This window comes from Sphaeramia orbicularis, chromosome 21 (genome assembly GCF_902148855.1).
Source record: "Sphaeramia orbicularis chromosome 21, fSphaOr1.1, whole genome shotgun sequence".
Taxonomy (NCBI): Eukaryota; Metazoa; Chordata; class Actinopteri; order Kurtiformes; family Apogonidae; genus Sphaeramia; species Sphaeramia orbicularis.
In genome coordinates this window covers 42,086,346-42,108,019 of record NC_043977.1, presented here as the reverse complement: position 1 = coordinate 42,108,019, position 21,674 = coordinate 42,086,346, and the positions used below count along the sequence as shown (strand labels likewise).

At 37.3% G+C, this 21,674-nt stretch overlaps 2 protein-coding genes across 5 annotated transcripts in view; both read right to left on the bottom strand.

The window, feature by feature from the left end:
• Positions 1–6,334: 6,334 nt before the first annotated feature.
• Positions 6,335–18,237, bottom strand: LOC115411865 (CD209 antigen-like protein C). 3 transcript variants are annotated; one of them, XM_030124095.1, is made up of 8 exons: positions 18,053–18,237; positions 17,139–17,349; positions 16,939–17,037; positions 16,179–16,358; positions 14,513–14,655; positions 12,518–12,618; positions 7,589–7,755; positions 6,335–6,381 (listed from the first exon to the last, which is right to left on the bottom strand). In XM_030124095.1, the coding sequence occupies exons 2-7, from the start codon at positions 17,206–17,208 to the stop codon at positions 7,605–7,607; spliced, it is 744 nt and encodes a 247-aa protein (XP_029979955.1). In that variant the 5' UTR covers positions 17,209–17,349; positions 18,053–18,237; the 3' UTR covers positions 6,335–6,381; positions 7,589–7,604. The 3 variants fall into 3 exon arrangements, with proteins under 3 accessions (XP_029979955.1, XP_029979953.1, XP_029979954.1); XM_030124093.1 differs by lacking the exon at positions 6,335–6,381 and having other exon boundaries at positions 7,493–7,755; XM_030124094.1 differs by lacking the exons at positions 6,335–6,381; positions 18,053–18,237 and having other exon boundaries at positions 7,493–7,755; positions 17,139–17,419.
• An 850-nt stretch (positions 18,238–19,087) lies between these two features.
• Positions 19,088–21,674, bottom strand: part of LOC115411864 (CD209 antigen-like protein C) — a 12,183-nt gene continuing 9,596 nt past the window's right edge. Inside the window, exons 6-7 of one of the 2 annotated variants that reach the window (XM_030124090.1) lie at positions 21,310–21,465; positions 19,088–19,318 (exon numbers count right to left, since the gene is read on the bottom strand). In XM_030124090.1, the coding sequence (XP_029979950.1) occupies positions 19,312–19,318; positions 21,310–21,465 (163 nt within the window). In that variant the 3' untranslated portion in view covers positions 19,088–19,311. Of the gene's footprint in view, positions 19,319–20,710; positions 21,466–21,674 lie in introns of those variants that run through there. The other variant, XM_030124091.1, reaches the window with a different exon arrangement.

The window sequence follows — 21,674 nt, the reverse complement described above, 5'->3', positions numbered from 1 at the left end:
GGTGTGTTGTGTAATATAGTGACACTTCTTATTTTTGTGACATTTTAGTTTCATAGCAAGAAAAGACTGGGTGTCAGTATTCATAGAAAAAAAAAAAAAAAAAAAAAAAAAAAAAAAATATATATATATATATATATATATATATATATATATATATATATATAAAACACATCAGTACAACAAAACAATTCAACAGCACCACACACCTTCATGAAATTAAGATTTACTGCAGACTGACTTATTTTTAGCTCTGTTTTCTCAGGCCTGAGCCTCAGCAGTTATAGAAATGAAACAATAAGATGTTAATGTTACCTTCTTCTTCAAATATGATGCCACTGTAGTTTTTATTCATGTTTACAGCCTCTGTCACATGTTGATTTGAGGCTGGAATAAATATTCTGTGCTCAGATTCTGTTTCACTTTCAAACCAGAATGTAAAACCATGGATCTAGTAAATATTTAACTTGTGTTTAGCAGTATCACAGACATATTCTCATATTCCACTGAAGGTGGTTACTTTTATTACTTTTACTAGTTTAATTATTAATATAACCTATGATATTAATGGCATTAAATTAAGGCTTGTCTCTGCTCTACAGAAATACCAAGATTAGCAAAAAGTTCATAAATGTCCGCTATAGAAACAGTGAAAATTGAGTAAAAATAACTTAGTATTGGTGTAAAGCTTTGCATTCTTTTAACTTGTGGAAAACTATTTAGTGGCATTGTGTAATTTCCAGTGATGCAGTAGATATGTAGTTTTTGTTTCCTGTCTGATGGAATAATAATTGAATTATAGCGAATAAAGAGTTAAACATATACATGTCTTTTTTTCTTCCAACTATATTTATTGAACATTTTCAATGAACGCAACAGACATATCAATTCGTAACAGTCAATGCACAATCAAGAATGACATATCTGACTGTCAACACCCATCCCTTCCCACCCATCCAACCCACAGGCCAAAAAAAAAAAAAAAAAAATCAATCAATAAATAAAAAATAAGGAAAAACAGAAAAGAAAATCAAAAACAGAAAAACATATAAATGTCTTTTGACCTAAACTAAAATGAGGAAATTGTTGGTGAAAAAAATCTGTGCATTATTTATATGTCACTTTAGTAACACAAATACAATGTTCTGGTTTATCTTCTCAGTTTGGGTAATATTTATTTTTTTCTTTTACTTCTTTTATGAATATTTTAAAACTGTAAGAGAATCATCTGCCTTTTATTCAACTTTCACTTGAAACCAAAAACCTGCCTTTTAATATTCACATTATGACAGTGGTATTTATCCAGATAATTATCAGTATCTATACATGTAAAATGTATATCATTTTCTGTATATGGGACAGAATAAACCCAATGATGACCCAATTCTGATTTCTCACTTTTGTATACTCATATCCTTAACTCTTTTACTTCTTAGACTGGCAATTGTGTTCTCATTCTCTATTCTGTTTCCACCTGGATATGCACAACCCGCACAAAAAAAAAAAAATCATAAAATAACCACACACACACACACACACACACACACACACACACACACACACACACACACACACACACACACTCCCAGGCACACACACAAATGCATCTGTAAATAACCCTTTGTTTGCACACATATTTATTTTGCTTAATGTCTATGTCTTATGAATTCTTTTTTTGTTTGTTTGTTCATTTGTCTTTGTTTCCCCTGTCGCAATATTTTGTCGGCCACTAAATTAAAAAAAAAAAAAAAAAAAAAAAAAGGAAAAAAAAAATTAAAGATTTAAACATGTTTACAAAGCATGTAATGAGTTTTTGTTTGTTTAAAAAGTGTAGTGGTTAATTCATAAAACAGCACTATTAGTTCATTAAGAGTAAAAGGTTTGTTTTGTTTTTATTTATTTGTGGAAGAAGCCATATGTTAATGGAATATACTGTCAGAATTAGCATTTATGGGGTTAATTTTAACATTCTGCGGAGTAACGTAGCAGGTGTTTCCGCACGGACAATTAAGAGTACGGACCGACCAACGGAGGAAACGGGTGAACGTGAACGTGGTGCTGAAATTATCTGTATTGTTTTGTAAGTTGCAGAGCACTAACCAGTGTGTAGAGTGTATCCTGTGATTGTAAGCACGACGGTCAGTGTCGGGAGTGAAAACTGCACCTGGGAGAAAACGGCTGAATATCTACCAGGAGTTCAGAGACTGTTTGAGACTGTGCTATCGCAATTGCTAACGCTAAAGCTAGTGATGGGACTTTTGGCTCTTTGAAGGGAGCCGTTCACTGAAAAGAGCCGTTCAAAAGACTGGCTCTTTTATGTTTTTTGCATTATTTTGAAACACCAATGTTTTAATGACTAAATAGGCTACATGTGATGATTGACATTACATTTTAAAGGTGTTTAATTGGCGCGGCAGTAAATATTATCTTACCATAAAAAAGAATAGTTGGTTAAAATGTGTGGGCTAAATAGAGGGAATGCACTTACGTCACTTCCCCCCTGGGCCACGCCCCTCTAAGTCAGACTGAGTGGCAAAAACAAACCGGCTCAACATGGTGGAGCATAGCAGTAACTACAGCGAGACCGGGAAAAATGTGGAATATAACATGAAATTAAAGACAATTGGACTGGACATGGATTCATACAAGCTACCCAACAACAAGTGGTCTACGAACATTGATATGTGGACGGAAATCACGTATCCTGACATTTGTATGAACCTGATTTCAACGCTGGGAAAATCCACAATGCAAAGGCTGAAAGCATACAAAAGCCAAAGAGTTGTTGACATCCTCGTCATCGTTAATGAGAGGATTACAGCTGGTGAGTGCTTTCAGTTCAACATCCTATTGTTTTTGAGGTTTTCTGTCAGTGCAGACGTATTTTCTTGGCGGTGATTGCCAAGGTAAAGGCCCAGCAGTAGTGCTCACAGTTCACTACTGATTTACTGGAGTTGAACCCTTAGTATTGACCCAAGTGAGTGGATGATCTACTGGTACTTTGGATATTTCAGTAGAGTTAACATCAAATACTTGATACAACACAGCTACAACAGCTTTGTGCTAGAGTACCCCCTTATTTGGAAAACTAGGTTAGCCTCAGTTTAAGCTAGTTCACAAATCATGTAGAGCACAAGGTTCAGAATCACACAACTGAAGACAAAAATGTTTCAGTTATGAAACATTTAACTAAATGACAGATGCTAACTTTAAGAGCTTTACTAAGAAGTAACGTTAGCCAAAACAATATGTAATTTCAGGTATGATTTTACACAAGGATACAGCATAAATTAACGTTACCTGACACGAAATGGCAACCACAAATCCAGGTTTCGTTGCCTGGATTCCAGTTATTTCTATGAATTGCAGCGATCCATCTGCTTCTTCTGTCTTTGGCTTTAGGTAGCCGGTAAAACGATAGCTCCGAGTGCTTTTTAAACCTGTTTGTGCGATCAATCACACAACAGCTCTTCCCCATTTTTTAGATTGTTCTAAAGTTTTCGAAGTATTCAAGCCAAAGCCGCTACTCATCTCCCTCTTTCTGCCACTCAGTGGACGGAACCGCAGTGACTTCCGCTAGCGGTGACGTCACGTACATACCCTCTATACGTGACATGAGAGGTAACATTAAGCAAATGCTGGAATTTGACAAAAAAACATCACAGTACATTATGTGGACTAGTCTGTAGCCTAAAAATGTTGAAGAAAATAAAATATTTTCTTATGAAATAACATTTTATTCTCCTTAAAACAAGAACAATAAATGTGTGTAAACAGGCAGAAGAAATTGCACAAAACACAACAGTGATTAATCGCTGCAATTACTTAAATACCTGAACTATAGTGCAATTCTGAGAACAAGAACAATAAATGTGTGTAAACATACGAAAAAAATTGCACAAAACACAACAGTGTTTAATCACTGTTACTAATAAAAAAAAAAAAAAGAACGGCTCTTTACAAAGACTCGGTTCCCATCGTTCATTTCAAAGAGCTGTTCAAAAGATTCGATTCGTTCGTGAATGTCACATCACTAGCTAAAGCTAGCGGAGTCTAGAGTCAATACATGACCAGTGAGCTGATGGGATTTCCAGGTAAGATTTAACTTCACTAGTTAAACTTTGGATATAAAAGTCTGTTGTTTTCACCAAGTAGACACAAGAAGATGATCGAGTTGAAGCTTATAGTAACCAGTTTATCACTTTTTCTACTTCGGCCATATGGGGGGAGTGGACATTGACTGTGCTGAGAGACACTGTTATGAACCATACCGGCACCCGTGAGTGACTGATGGATTAACCAGAAACATTAAGTTGGGCTGTGCAATTAATCGAAATTCAATTACGATTTCGATTATTACACTCAACGATTACAAAAATTATGTAATCGAGAAAAAACGATTATTTATTTTGAGTTGTTTTAATTCATCCGCACGCAAGCTACCATGAGCTGTTCCGCCCCACCCCCCTCTAAGCCACAGCTGCCAGTTAGCTGGCAGGTCCACCTCACGAGGAAAGTTGTGCCTAGCAGTCTGGAAAAATGGCAGGAGAATCACAGAAGCGCTTGGTAAACAAAAAAGGCAAGTCAAATTCAGTTGTATGGAATCACTTTGGGTTTGACAAAGAAGTCGTATAGCAAAAACACATCACGTGCAAAAAGTGTTTCGTACTTGTGTCCGCACCAACTGGTAACACAACAAACCTTTCCATCATCTAAAGCTTAACCACCGCGACCTTACATTGTGCAAAGCGTTGTGCAGTGTGGAACACTGTGTAGGCTATAACCGGGGTGCATGGAAGGTTTTGTTGCTTTGCTGGCTGTTCAGTGATTTCTGCATGAAACTCGAGCAAATTGGCAAATTGTGCTTTGATTTTTGGAATATTTTGTTCCTTTGCTCAGACTAGCCTTTTTTAGTATTTACTTAATGTTGCGTATTGTTGGATGCGTGGTGTGATGCTGTGATTTAATGTTGGTTTTCTGTGTGGCGCATGGTCATTGTGTTGTAGTGCACAATGTGCATATTCTATAGATGGCTGATGTATACAGAAGGCCTTAACTGAAACCTCACGGCACGCCACTGAATATATATATATAATTTACCATGTTTCATACTACAATGAACATAGTTAAACTTATAATTTGCACTTTACGTGAGTTTTTTTTTTTTTTTTTTTTTTTTATTGCTACAGTTCAATGGCAAGTCTGTAGCGGTTTAATTACCCTGCACTATTTGTTTACAAAAGGAAACATACTTGAATTTACAGTACACTTATTTGCATTCAAAGACTTTTTTGTTCCGTACACAAGTGAACATACTTTGTTTTAGTGTTTAAAAGCTTTATGTTTAAATATTATATTTTACATTGTTTTGCAAGAAAAAAATAAACAACTTTAAGGTTAACAAATGATTGTTTTTAATAATCATGATTTCAATTATTGCTAAAATAATCGTGATTATTGTTTTTTCCTATAATCGAGCAGCCCTAACATTAAGGTAACACAAATGTTCTTATAATTCTTCGAGGAGTTAAATTGGACATCAAGGGGTGGATTACAGCGCACTCTAGCTACTAACCAGGCCTGCAACATTTATTTATTTTACATTAGTTTTGCCGGCTTTAGGGGACTGCTTTAAGTGTGTGTGTGTGTGTGTGTGTGTGTGTGTGTGTGTGTGGGCCCACTAATTACTATTGAATGTGATACTGAAGAATTAACATTTCTGTTTTGCCTAATTCTGTTTAGAAAAAAGGTATTTTTTGGTGTTCATGCCCTAGAGTTATTGTGCAATTTTACATTTTCCTGAAAGAAGAGGGGAATTTCAATTTAAGGATTTAAAGAGAGTATTTCTGTGTTTTACTTGTATTGTGTGTTGCCCTAATCATTTGCACTAATTCATTCACTAAATAATTGAGAATTATTTTTCTAAATCCAGTAGTTTGTGTGAATTCATTACTTATTTTATATTAGATAGTAAGTATATTTGGTTAAAACCTTTAAAGGTAAAAAATGTTGATTTCATAATATTGTGGATTTAAAATACTGATGTGTGTTTTCATTTAAAAGGGATCCAAGATAATATTAAAACTGAGTTAATCAGGGTTAAAATAAATTAGATATCAAAAGAATCCAAAAGCCCTCCCTCATTGACAAGATTACTGCAGGGAGCGCTACAATAGGACCATGTAAAACACTATAAATAATTAAATACTCTTGAGCTAGGTTGAATAATAAAAAAGGCCTATTTTTATTTGCACAAGAGATGCTTTAATTTTCAACATCACATCACAGTTGCATATAACACAGATATGAAGACACACAAACATCCCAGTTCATTTGGCCTCCTTCACTGCTAATGCTTCTTCCTGGGGTCCACAATCTCAAAATCTGTCATCAGCATATACTTGTTTATTAGAACTCACATGAAATGGTCAAACTTAATACAGTTACAGATGAATTCACTTAAAAAAAAAAAAAAAAAATCAAAAACAGAAGGAGTGAACAAGTACCCATCATCTAGATCAGGGGTGTCAAACATGTGGCCCGCAGGCCAAAAAAATAAATAAACTGGTCTCCAAAGGTTCCAATGGGATGGGATGAATTTACAGTGTTAAAATTACACTGAAGATATTAACAGTCAATGGGGTTACACTTATTTTAGTTCATATTTCACATTCAACCCCATTGTGATCTGAAGTAAAATAGCATAATAACCTGTACATAATGACTCAGAACTTTCTTTCTGGTTTAATGTAAAACAAACAAACAAACAAAAACAATATTACATTCTGCCTATAAATAAGGACAACTCCACATTTTTTTTTGTTTTAGTGAAAAAAAACCCCATTCAGTTATGAAAATGCAAATAGTTTTTAAATCAATATCTGATTCATTAGTGTGAACATTATTGTGCATAGTGTAATATCTTTGAAAGCTTCATCATGTTTGGGTTTCTAAGTCGTTCATACTGTATTTCATATGTTCTGTTTTGTCTCTTGTTGTTGACGCTTTCACAGATGTTACAGTTTATACAATAAATATTCACACAAATGAATCAGAAGTTGATTTGAAAAGTATTTTACACAGGCACACAAAAACAAATCACATTTGCCCCCCCCCCCCCCCCCCCCCCCCCCCGCCGTGGTCATATGGCCCCATGATATAACAGAAAAAAATTCAAGAACTTCATGCATCTGCCTCCAATACTAACCACCAATGTTCCATCCACCTACTGTTTATTTTATGGAAAATACTAAATTTTTGTGTGTTTTTTTTTTTTTTTTTTTTGTAATAAATCACTCAGAATTCAAATGATTAAACTGGCATTTAAAGGATTAAAATCCTGAAAACTGTTGAATGTTTGGTAGTTTTGAGCATGGAGAAAGTTGTTTAAGAGATTTATAAAAAGAAATGGAAAAAAAAAAAGGAAGAAAAAATGTTGACATACGATGATTTTATAGTAGTTTTCATGTCTGCATGTACATTTTTGCCCAAAAGGTTTTTTGTTTGTTTGTTTGCTTTTTTAGGGAGGCATGAGGATTAATTGATCATTTTTAATAAGATATGAGTAAGGTATAATTGAATATGATCTTACAGAATTTGTAAAATGATTAGTTGAAACAACGTTTCTCACAGATCCAGTGGAAAGGGTAGGAACACGACAGATCATTCCACTGGCCTGAACCAGTGACATGTGCACAGTCCTCCTCACCCCACTGTGGATCATTATTACCGTTGTCAGGCTGCTTTGCTTTCCAGAACCTGGACAGATAGATGGACAGAATTATGCACTAATAGAAAACACTGGAAATGTTTTGTCTAATAACTTGAATTGAGGAAGAAAGACATGAAATGAACAAATTCAAGAAATACCATTTAATGTTGGAAGATAACCCTCAGAACAGTCATTCATTTATCCATTTATTCATGTGTCGTTTATTAACATAAGGGACTCATTTACCACATGACCAGATAAACACAAAACGGTACTGATGATAATAATAATAATAATAATAATAATAATAATAATAAAAAGGCAATTCAGGAAAAATAATCAGACCTTAAAAATAAGTTTCATTCCATAAAATACAAATGTATGTGGAAGAATTAAAAAACTTAACACTGCCCTAAACAAATAATAAATAAAACTGTTTTTTGCTTATAACCCATAAAGACCCAAACATCCACCAGCAACCAAAACCACCTACTGATCTAACCTGTTTAATACCTGTTGATCCACTAATAATATCAATACATCCTACTATAATGGACATTCTGCGCATGTGTCCGATCGATGTTACAGCATAGGAGGGTGTTTGTACAGGTTTTCCTCAGCCTTCACATGCCCCATCACCGCCAAACTCGCCAAATGAATAGAAACATTACCTGACTATCTACTAGGCACAATTTTATGTCTGTATTCAAACGTTGTGAGGTATGCTGGGTGATTTTAACAGGGTCCCAGCTCACCTTGGACCAGAAGGCTGCAGTTCACTACCGCTGTATGAATTCAGTCATGCTCGACAGGCCAAACAAATACATACTCTTCCTTTCATGCCGCGCATGTTGGATCAAACCCTAACCCTGCACAATGCATTATTAAATGGTACTTTACAAATGGATAGTGGTGGCAGACAACTTCTACGTATCATGCTATCGTACAATGGCACCACGGGTACAATGCCGCTAGTTTAAATAATTGTTGTTAAATACAATTTGTCATCTTTCCATGGTCATCAGATATGAGCCATTTGGATGTTCCGAGGCTCTGTAGTTGCCATGGAAACACTGTCATCTTCAACAACATTGATTCACCAGTAAAACCCATGGAGTTGGATCAATGATAACATCAGTTAATGATATATTCAAGTAGGGCTGTGCAATTAATCGAAATTCAATTACGATTTTGATTATTACACGCAACGATGACAAAAATTATGTAATCGAGAAAAAAACGATTATTAATTTTGAGTTGTTTTAATTCACGCGCACGCAAGCTACCATGAGCTGCTCTGCCCCGCCCCCCTCTAAGCTACTGCTGCCTGCTAGCCGTCAGGTCCACCCCAAGAGGAAAATTGTACCTAGCGGTCTGGAAAAATGGCAGGAGAATCCCAGCAGAAGTGCTTGGTAAACAAAAAAGGCAAGTCAAATTCAATTGTATGGAATCACTTTGGGTTTGATGAAGAAGATGAAGAGCAAAAACACATCACGTGCAAAAAGTGTTTCGTAGTTGTGTCCGCACTGACTGGTAACACAACAAACCTTTTTAACCATCTAAAGTTTAACCACCGCGACCTTTATCGTAATCTTATGAAAAACTAAAACGCATAAAAACAACTTTGTCCGCAATGCAATCTTCAGTCTCCGAATCTCTTTACGCTGCAACTCCCGTATTATCCTAACCCTTACCTGTATAACTCTAACGTACGTATTCTAGATGGCTGATGTATACAGAAGGCCTGAACTGAAACCTCATGGCACGCCACTGAATTTACTATGTTTCATACTACATTGAACATACTTGAATTTATAATTTGCACTTTACTCGAGTTTTTTTTTTTTATTGCTACAGTTCTATGGCAAGTCTAGAGCAGTTTAATTACAGTGCACTATTTATTTACAAAAGGAAACATACTTGAATTTACAGTACACTTATTTCCATTCAAAGATTTTTTTGTTTCGTACAAAACTGAACATACTTTGTTTTAGTGGTTAAAAGCTTTATTTATGTTTAAAGAGTATATTTTACATTGTTTTGCAAGAAAAAAATAAACAACTTTAAGGTTAACAAATGATTGTTTTTAATAATCATGATTTCAATTATTGCTAAAATAATCGTGATTATTGTTTTTTCCTATAATCGAGCAGCCCTAACATTAAGGTAACACAAATGTTCTTATAATTCTTCGAGGAGTTAAATTGGACATCAAGGGGTGGATTACAGCGCACTCTAGCTACTAACCAGGCCTGCAACATTTTATTTATTTTACATTAGTTTTGCCGGCTTTAGGGGACTGCTTTAAGTGTGTGTGTGTGTGTGTGTGTGTGCCCACTAATTACTATTGAATGTGATACTGAAGAATTAACATTTCTGTTTTGCCTAATTCTGTTTAGAAAAAAGGTATTTTTTGGTGTTCATGCCCTAGAGTTATTGTACAATTTTACATTTTCCTGAAAGAAGAGGGGAATTTCAATTTAAGGATTTAAAGAGAGTATTTCTGTGTTTTACTTGTATTGTGTGTTGCCCTAATCATTTCAATCAAGAAAAAAATAAACAACTTTAAGGTTAACAAATAATCGTTTTTAATAATCGTGATTTCAATTATTGCTAAAATAATCGTGATTTTTTTTTTTTCTATAATCGAGCAGCCCTATATTCAAGTCATACACTCTAATTCCACAAACCCCCACAGCCTCTTCTCCACATTTGCTCAGCTTACCAAACTCATGGACAACATCTCCTCCACATTCTCTGCTGAAAAATGCAATAACTACCTGTCATTTTTCCACTCCAAAATCCAAACCATACACACCACACTTAACTCCTCTCCCTCCACTCACTCTCCCCCAGAATCTGGCCTCAACTCACCCTCAAACCACACTCTCTCCTCCTTTGTCCCTTTGTCCCTCTCTGACACTACCAAACTCCTTTCCACCATGAAATCAACAACCTGCCACCTTGATCCTATGCCTTCTCCACTCTTAAAAGCCTGCATCCCCACTATCAGCCCACTCATCACCCACATCATAAACACCTCCCTCAGCTCTGGAACCGTCCCTCCCATTCTCAAAGTAGCCACAATCACACCCCATCTGAAAAAACCTGGCCTGGACCCTGACAACCTGGACAATTTTAGACCCATTTCCAATCTCCCCCTACTCTCCAAAATATTAGATTGCACCATTATCTCCCAACCCCAATAACATCTTCTCAACTTCCAGCTGTTTGAAACATTCCAATCCAGTTTTCGCCCCCACCACAGCACTGAAACAGCCCTCCTGAAAGTCTCTAATGATCTCCTCGCCGCCGACTCTTAATTCCCTTTCCATCCTCCTCCTCCTTGACCTCAGCGCTGCATTCGACACCATCTACCACACCCCCCTCCTCAACCGTCTACAATCCTTTGGCATCTCTGGCACAGCACTCTCCTGGTTCTCCACCTACCTCTCCGGCCGCCATCACTACGTCTCCATCAACAACGTCCAATCTCACACCCTCCCTGTCACAATTGGTGTCCCCCAAGGTTCGGTGCTCAGGCCCCTCCTATTCATCATTTATATGTTACCCCTCGGACAAATCATCCGTCACCATGAACTTCACTTCCACTGCTACGCTGACGATACCCAGGTTTACATCTCCACCAAATCCATATCCCCAGTTCTTGTCTCCACCATCACACACTGTCTGACTGATATCAAAACCTGGATGGATCACAATTTCCTCAAACTCAGCAGCAATAAAACAGAACTTCTCATCACTGGTCCCAAAGCTCTCCTCCCCTCAGCTCAGAACATCTCCCTCCTCATCGATGGTCACACAGTTACCCCCTCCCCTTCTGTACGCAACCTCGGTTTTATCATGGACTCCACCCTCTCATTCAAAACGCACATAAGTCATTTCTCCAATACATCCTTTTTCCACCTCCGTAACATCGCCCGTCTCCGCCCCTCCCTCTCACAATCCGCTACTGAAATCCTCATTCGTGCATTCATCACCTCCAGACTCGATTACTGCAATAGCCTCCTGTATGGTCTCTCCTCCTCCCATCTCCAAAAACTGCAATATATCCAAAATTCTGCTGCCCGCCTCCTCACTCGCACCCGCTCCAGAGATCACATCACCCCCATTCTCAAACAACTCCACTGGCTCCCCGTGTCATACCGCATCCAATACAAGGTCCTCCTCCTCACCTACAAGTCCCTCCATAACCTGGCCCCTCCCTATCTCACTGATCTCCTTCAGCAGCACTGCTGTACCCACCACCTCAGACCAGCCAACACTAACCTCCTCACTCCCACCACTAGGACAAAGCACCAGACCTTGGGGGACCGAGCCTTCGCTGCAGCCACCCCCACCCTATGGAACTCACTCCCACAAAACACCAGGAACTTAGACTCAATTCAAAACTTCAAATCACTACTCAAAACTCACCTGTTCATACTTGCATTTTCTTGAGCCTCTTTCTTTTCGCTGTGTTCTTTTTGTTTGATTGTTTGTGAAGTGTCTTTGAGTGTCCAAAAAAGCACTATATAAGTGTGATGTATTATTGTTATTATTATATATTTTGCTGAAAAAGTCACTTTTTCTCTGTTTCTGATATAATAACCCTCAACTTTAAAATAAATTTAAATACCTGATTTTCACTTAAAAATACGAAATGCAGAGTATAACATAATAATAAATGGTGATAAATCACTTAAGAAAGGTTAAATAGAGAGAAATTAATTTGGGAACTGACACAAATGTAACACTGGGTCTGTATGGGTTAAACAAGTTATTGTGATCTGTTAAGAGTTGACTTACTTTAGAGTGACCGGAGATCCATCAACCCATTTCCAGGTTCCCTCCTTTTCCAGGTCGTTCAAACCAATCCAATAATCCTGCTTGAACCTTGAGATGAAGTTCTGTTTCGTCAAACAGATGCCACAAAAAAAAAAAACAGATGTGCATGTTTTAATGGTGCAAATAGAAATCCAATCCTAAGAAGTTGCACCTTTATTTAATCCCTAATTTATTATAATTATACAAATATAATTAAATTCTAAAGAAATGATGTGTGTTGTGGCCGTCAAGCAGATACTAAATTAAGTGGAGACTTAATCTGAAAATAACACATACAGTAGCTATGCTGCAAATGAGTTACATTAGGCATAATTTTCATAATAGTATGTTTTCATAAACATATTTTCCAGTCCCAGGTATGTAGATTATTTTATTGATGATACTATTGATCAAAAATTACCCAAAAATCAGTAGAATGATCTGAAATTAATAACACTGTTAAACTGATCCATGAACGTCAGGGATCATAGATAAACCAGGTAACATGTACATTCACAAACAACAGTGGAGTATTGAGGGGAATTCACAACAGTAGTCTACAAGGGGTTAAAACCACCAAAAATCACCTGATAAATGCTTACATTTAGACTGACCTACTTTTTAATCAGTCTTCTCTGTCAGGAATCTATATGTGTGAAATAAGTTACAATGACAAACCCAAAGATAATGACATTATTCTGCAGATCCAGTAGTGGTTCAACTTAACTTTAAAGAGTCAGTTTGTGTCACCACTAAAATCTGCTTTAATTCAACTTTCTATTCCATGTTATAATTGAGCGAGACGTTGACAAAATGGCTGCTTTATCTTTTTCAGTTATTACGTCTTTGTTTCTATTGTCACTAGAAAAACTCAGACTCATAACATTTTAAACATGAAAATACTAAAAAAAAAAAAAAAAAGTTGTGAAGTTTTTGATGAAAAAAATAAATAAATACATATACTGTATGTGTAGAGGAGTCTTGTTTTTATCACCACGTGACATTACTTTTAAAGGGGTCATATTTTGCTAAACCCACTTTTATTAGTCTTTGGTTCATTTACTTGTGTCATTGGACCCTAAAAGTTCAAAAAGTTTGAATTTGAACCCTCCAGGTGCTGCAAAGCGATCTTTATATTTATTTTGGCAAAAATCAATTGTAGTTCTACAATTCCTTCATGATTTTGTCATGTCTATAATTAGTTATGTCATGACATTTGCACATATAAGGTCGAGACTTCTGACAAACATTTCTCAGAGTATGACATAATTGTTTGTCAGCAGCAGCGGTTGTAGTCCATACTGAAAATATGTCCAAACTTTGAGTCAATTTCCTAAAATGTTCAGTTGTTGATTATATTAACAAATACAAGTGGTTGAACGGGACAGATCAGCACAGGCAACAACCTGGAGGGGGTGGGGCATGAAGTGGTTCATTTGCATTTAAAGAGCCAGCGCTCAAAACGACCTTTCTGGTGTCATTACTCAGAAATAGGGTTGAAAATGGACCTGTGGAGTTGAATTAATGAAGAATTCAGACCCAAGCATAGCATTAACAGTTTATGTAGACCACAGGGAAAAGCCAAATATCCCTCCTTTAATGTAATGATCGAATTAGAGCTGGTGAAAGAGATTTATCAAAGACAAAGTAAATCAGAAGAAAGTTTTAAGTTTGTTTTTCACATACAGCGACACTGTTCCTGTTTGTCTTCACAAAAACATGAAAACTAATTTAAAACTACAATGAACAGTGTAACACAAACAAAATGGAAAAAGGATTGTAGATATAGTCAGATTGGTCCAAGAAAAAAAGACTTTGTCCAATATTGGATATTTAGGGTTAGTTTTTGTAGATTAGCCTTCCTTATTTCCACTGAAACTAAATAAAACCTAAACTAAACTTATAGACGGAACTGAAATAAAACTCCAAACCAAACTGTGTAGTACCTGCTGGAACAGAGGATAATGGGGCGTGTACCTGTTCGTCTTTACTGTTTATGATCACCAGATCTGCTCCTCTGTTTCTGCAGTCCTGTCTGGCTGCTTCCCAGTTTCTTGTCTCATTTGAAAACCGGTAACAACTGTCTTTAAACACCTTCCATCCTGCAACACACGGTCCACCTGTAGCACAGATGTCAAACTCATTTTAGTTCAGGGGCCACATTCAGCCCAATTTGACCTCAGGTGGGCTGGACCAGTAAAATAATAGTGCAATAACTTAGAAATAATGACAACTATAAATGTTTTTTGTGTTTTAGTGCAATGTGTATAAATGTTTACCTTTACAAACTATCCTTAACCCATAAAGACCCAAACATCCATCACCATCCAAAACCATCTACTGATCTAAACTGTTTAATACCTGTTGATCCACTAATCCTATTAATACATGTGAATAATTGGTGTAAAATACAGTTTGTCATCTTTTCACGGTCATCACATATGACTCATCTGGACGTTCAGATGCTCCGTAGTGAATGTGGAAACACCGTCATCTTCTACAACAGTGATTCACCAGTAAAACCTATGGAGTTGGATCAGTGACAGTGGATGGAGATGCTTGTTTGATGTTCAGTTAATGAGAGATTTTACTAAAAAAGTCAGTTTTCTCTGTTTTTGATACAATGCCCTCAACTTTAATCCGAGCTTTTATGAACATCTTCATGATCAATAAATTAAATATTGACCCTTTGCACGTTATGTCGCTCTGTTCACACCGCAAACGAGCACCATGACGGACAGCGGAAGTGCCGGACTGCACACAGGACGGCAAACCGGCTAATATTGAATTTGATCTGAACGTTCTCGTTTTTGTTCGTTTTTAACACTGCTTTACACATACAGTGGTTAGTACTTAATTCAAGATTTTTTTTTTTTTTTTGCTTAATTCATGCAAAAAAAATCTGCCAATGGAACCAGTCAAAATTATCTTGGTAACATTTTTTTAAAAATAAGATTTTCAAGATCTGTTGTCTAAAAATAAGTTCTTATATCCCACTGAAAAGTTACGATTATGTCTTATTTTAAGTGTGATAAGATATTTGGACTAGAAATGAGAAAAATACACTTGGTAAGATTTAGATTTTTTCCAGTGTGGCTGAAATGTGAACTCATTCACACAGTCCTTCAGTCCATCTAATATGAGTTGGAGTCCAGGGAACTCAGTGCAGTGAAGCCCATACAGTGACACTACTGACCCAATAATACTCTTATGCTTGGACCATCTACAGATGCCCTCTCCAACTTCAGCGCCTCCTAGCATCAGGCTCTCCAGACACACCATCCAGTGCAGCAGGTTTTCATGTCCACTGGATTTACATCCCACCACTAAACCCTGAACTTGTTTATTTAGTTTCCAAAGTTTTGCTAAAAGAAAATCTCATAGACTTAAACCCAGGGACTGTCTGTAACTCCAGAGCGGTCAACTAAAGTCTGTCCTTTGGCAGACTGGTTTCATGTATGTACTTCTACTGAGTGGCTGGACCCTGTGGGGCTATGTGAACTTTTTTGTTTGTCCACAGTGTTTGCATCCTCTTTTGGAGGCATTTATTACAACAACAAACTATAAAACTCAAAACACTTTGGTCAGCATGTAGTTTTATTGATGGTTTTGGTGGAGTTTTGGTGTATTTATGTCCACTCACTTGTTTTGGACAGATTCTGCAGCCTCTCCAGCTCCTGAGTCACTCTGATGAGCCTGGCATTGAGCCGGTCTCTGTCCTCCGTCAGGTTGGATATTTGGTCATGACTGGTCTGGAGAATTTCAGTCAGGTTGGCTTTGACAGAGGACAGTTCTGCAGCCGAGCCACGTATGGACTTAGTGTCTAAAAAACAAAAAGAAAAAGAAAGAAAACAAGTGAAAAAGTAAGTAGAGCTTACTAACACCCCTGACCGCTCACACTACACTCTGTCCCTCCTGCTCACTGATACCCTGCCTACCCAGGGATTAACTTTGAGTCTTCACTTTCAATTGCTTTTAAAACTTGCCAAAAATTTGTGAAACTGTGTGTGAAACTGTGGCATGACACAACTAGAAAAGCACTTGGAGAGTGCAGACTTCTGCCAAGACAGATCAGCCCCCCCGATCACCACCAAATTTTAATCATTAGTTCCATGTGCCAGTATCAACATTTCCTGAAAATTTCATCCAAATCCATCCTTAACTTTTTGAGTTATCTTGCTAACAGACAAACAGATAGACAAACCCAGATGAAAACATAACCTCTGCCATTCCGTGGTGGAGGTAAATATTATATTAGGTTACCAGGGTTCAAGTGCCCTGCTCAAGGGCACATCAGTGAACAGTTTCTCTGCCTGCGTGGGGATTTGAATCAGCGATCTCAAACTTCACAGTTCCCCCCACATATAATAATAGAGTTTGATTCGTTTGGTGGTTCGACTCACAGCAGACACCAAGGACGATGACTCCAATCAATAAGGAAGCACAGATCAGTCCCAGAAAGACAAGAGCTCCATAAAAACCCGTCTTTGAGCCCTGGGGAGCTGATGGGGAAAAATGACCAGTAAGTATGTTCGCTGTTACAAGAGGAACGTTGAGACAAGTCAGTAAAACACATCTCTGAATTCAGGCTGAATATTCTCACCTGTCTGAGGAGGCAGAGGTCTGCAGTGGTCAGATTTTGTCACCTCCACATTTGCATAGATTCCTTCCATCTCTGACTCTTTCAGTTCTTTAAGGAGCGGCGCTGAAACACTGGTTCCACATAAATGTCCAAACTGCAGCTGGTTGACTCAGGAGGAAGTCTGTTGACAGCAGGTTTTTTTTAGGTTTGAGGTTTAACACTGGCCTTGGTTCTGTTAGAGAGAGAACAGATGAGGTGTTAGAAAAGAAAAAAAAAAGTCAGCTTTAACATCCTGCACAGTTGAATTGGAGAGTGTTGATGTAGGTGTTGTCTTTATAACATCCTGCACACACAACTGGTAATGTTCAGCAAATGCTTCTGTCTTTTCTCAGGAATCAATGAGATAAGATACATCCCAAGTAAAAATCTTTAGTCCTGCATAACACATTTTATTCTGACAATTGAACTGACGTTGTTTGTTGGATGCTCTGGTATCTCCGAGGTGACCCAGTTTAAGTCACGTTCAAAAGTGCATATTTAAGGTACATCTACTTGAGTATGTCCATTTTATACATCTGTACAAACCAATTATCAGATCAAATGTATCTCAGATGGGCTTAAGGTACTAGAAACATGCAATGGTTTGACGAGTCTGCATTTGTGCTTGTTACCAGGAAAAGCTGACATCAGGTTGGACATGTAAAAGACCATCCAGACTGCTGTTGGTGATGGTCTGGGGGTGCACCAGTGAAGGTATCATCAATGTGAAAGCTTTTGTTAGTGTTTTAGAAGAGACCGGACAGAAAGGAATAAACAGAAGAAGGCTGAACAAAGGATGCGTGTTTCTAGAGTTGAATTGGAGAGTGTTGATTTGGGTGTTGTCTTTGTACAGGAGTGTGAACTCAAACTTAAGGAGTAGGTGGTGAGGCCCAGACCTGAGACTAGGGGAGACAGCAGGAGGCCTCAGGCTCAGCCAGGAGGACACCCAGGGACCACAGGGGCACAGGTGGAACCGCCTGGACGTCAACAGTAGCTGCTTTCAGAGAGAGAAGTTCCTGCTAGGGAGGACCATACCCCAGGGAACTTTTTCGTTTTGCATTCCCACAGGTTTTCATGTGAAGTAGTGGGGTGCACTGATTTTATATGTAAAGCACTTTGAAGTGTTAAGGAGGCTTCTTATCTGATAGTAAATTAAGTTCTTGTTCTGCTTTTTTAAATTCCTTCATCTATTATTATTTGTGTGTGTGTGTGTGTGTGTGTGTGGTTTCTGTATCTGATGTGTCTGCTCAGCTGTGTGTGAAACTATGTGTGAAACTGTAACTGTGTGAAACTGTGAAACTGTTGCATGACATAACTAGAAGTACTCGGAGAGTGCAGACCTCCGCCAAGGCTGATCAGTGCTCCCCCCCGCGTGGGCCCCCCCACCCCCGATCACCACCAAAATTTTATCATTTCTTCCTTATCCCATTTCCAACAAACCCTGAAAATTTCATCCAAATCTGTCCATAACTTTTTGAGTTATGTTGCACACTAACGGACAGACAAACAAACAAACAAACAAACAAACAGACAAACAAACAAACCATGGCAAAAACATAACCTCCTTGGCGGAGGTAATAATGTCAAACTTTTACAGTGTAAGACTAGAAGCACTTGGAGAGCGCAGACCTCCGCCAAGGCTGATCAGTGCCCCCCCCCCGTGGGCCCCCCCACGCCAAGGAGGTTATGTTTTTGCCAGGGTTTGTTTGTTTGTCTGTCTGTTTGTCTGTCCGTTAGTGTGCAACATAACTCAAAAGGTTATGGACAGATTTGGATGAAATTTTCTGGTCTGGTCTGTTAAATGAGCTTTGTTGTCAAGGAGTGTTCATGATTGTATGTGATCAACGTTTGACCTTCATGATCAATAAAACTAGACAGACAGACAGACAGTTAGATAAATAGATAGATAGCCAGCCTTCATAGCACCATGTAAAACACTATAACTAATTAAATACTCTTGAGCTAAGCTGAATAATAAAAAAGGCTTAGTTTTATTTGCACAAGAGATGCTTTAATGATGATGCTTTTCAACATAACAGTTGCATATAACACAGATATTATGAAGACAGCGCTGCAGTCTCTACAGTAATGCACAAACATCCCAGTTCATTTGGCCTCCTTCACTGCAAAATATTTCTTCCTGGGGTCCACAATCTCAAAATCTGTCATCAGCATATATACCTGTTTATTAGAACTCACATGAAAGTGGTCAAACTAAATACAGATACAGATGAATTCACTTAAAAAAAAAAAAAAAAAAAAAAAAAAATCAAAAACAGAAGGAATGAACAAGTAACTATCATCTAGATCAGGGGTGTCAAACACATGGCCTGCAGGCCAAAAAAATAAACTGGTCTCCAAAGGTTCCAATCAGGCCGATGGGATGAATTTACAAAGTGTTAAAATTACACTGAAGATATTAACAGTCAATGGTGTTGAACCTGTTTTAGTTCAGATTTCACATTCAGCCCCATTTTGTGATCTGAAGTAAAATAACATAATAACCTGTACATAATGACTCAGAACTTTCTTTGTGGTTTAATGTAGAAAAAAAAAAACAATATTACATTATGCCTATAAATAATGACAACTCCACATTATTTCACTTTGTTTTAGTAAAAAAGAACCATTCAGTTATCAAGGCAAGGCAGATTTATTTGTATAGCACAATTCATACACAGTGCAATTCACAGTGTTTTACAAAAATGGAAAGGCAAATAGTTTTTAAATCAACATCTGATTCATTAGTGTGCACATTTATAGTGCAAAGTGTAATATCTTTGAAAGCTTCATCATGTTTGTGTTTCTAAGTCGTTCATACTGTATTTCATATGTTCTGTTTTGTCTCTTGTTGAAGCTTTCACAGATGTTACAGTTTATACAATAAATGTTCACATACATGAATCAGATGTTGATTTAAAAACTATTTTACACAGACACACACAAAAACAAATTACATTTTTGCCCCCTCTGGTGGTCATATGGCCCCATAATATAACAGAAAAAAATTCAAGAACTTCATGCGTCTGCCTCCAATACTAACCACTAATGTTTCATCCACCTACTGTTTATTTTATTTTATTTTAATTTTTTTTTGTAATAAATCACTCAGAACTCTAATGATTAAACTGGCATTGTGCTTCCCTCTGGTGGACACAGATAGTTCAGTTTGGGTTTGTGTGTTTTGTCCGTTCAGGGCCACTGTAGTTGCCAGACTGCTAGAGAAGTCTTGTCAGTTTGGTTACAGTGAAAGACAGCTGCCTGTTTTTTGGCCCTACAAAAACATCTGTCTGTAAGTACTGGAATATATTAAGATGTTAAAACACTGTACTTAGTCAGTTGAGGCTCTTTGTGTTGTTTAATACTTTGTTTTTGTGCAGTAACGGAAGATGCTAATAGCATTAGCATAAATATGGGATTTTCCATGTATTTTAGCATCGTGCTAATCGCTATCATTACCGGGGTTTTTTGTATTTTGGAACTGTAGCTCATTATAGGTGAATGTTGTGTATGAATTACATATACAAAGCACTGATAGATTGTGTTTTAATGTTCTACATTTGTTTTTTGCTCATAAAAAACTGTAAGTATACATGATTGTAACATACATTTTGTTTTTGTATGTACAGTTTTACAGTCATCAAGTAAATATCCAAAACAGCAAGAAGCTTCCTGGGTGTTTTTCTTCAAAGAAGTGTTAGCAGGCCTTCCTAATCTGAATGACAAATGGCATGGAATAACGAATGACCTAACCACAACCCCCAACCCCTAACCTCTAACCCTAACCAGTGGTCATTTGTTATTCCATGCGATTTGTCATTCAGATTAGTCAAGCCCCTGTTAGCTATCTGTACAGCTAGTTCACAAACACTAGTGAAGACCGATTAGACATTTAAAGGATTAAAATCCTGAAAACTGTTGAATGTTTAGTAGTTTTGGTCACAGAGAAAGTTGTTTAAGAGATTTAGAAAAAGAACTGAGAAAAAAAGGAAGAAAAAAATGTTGACGTACGATGATTTTATAGTAGTTTTCATGTGCATGTACATTTTTGCCCACGAGGGTCACCAGAGGTTGTTTTTTTTTAGGGAGGCATGAGGATTAATTGATCAGTTTAAATAAGATATGAGTAAGGTATAATTGAATATGATCTTACAGAATTTGTAAAATGATTAGTTTCTCACAGATCCAGTGGAAAGGGTAGGAACACGACCGATCATTCCACTGGCCTGAACCAGTGACATGTGCACAGTCCTCCTCACCCCACTGTGGATCATTATTACCGTTGTCAGGCTGCCCTACAGCCCAGAACCTGGACAGACAGACAGACAGACAGATGGACAGAGTTATGCACTAGTAGGAAACACTGGAAACGTTTTGTCTAATAACTTGAATTGAGGAAGAAAGACATGAAATGAACAAATTCAAGAAATACCATATGATGTTGGAAGATAATCCTGAGAACACTGTCATTCATTTATCTATTTATTCATGTGTCATTTATAAACATAACGGCCTCAT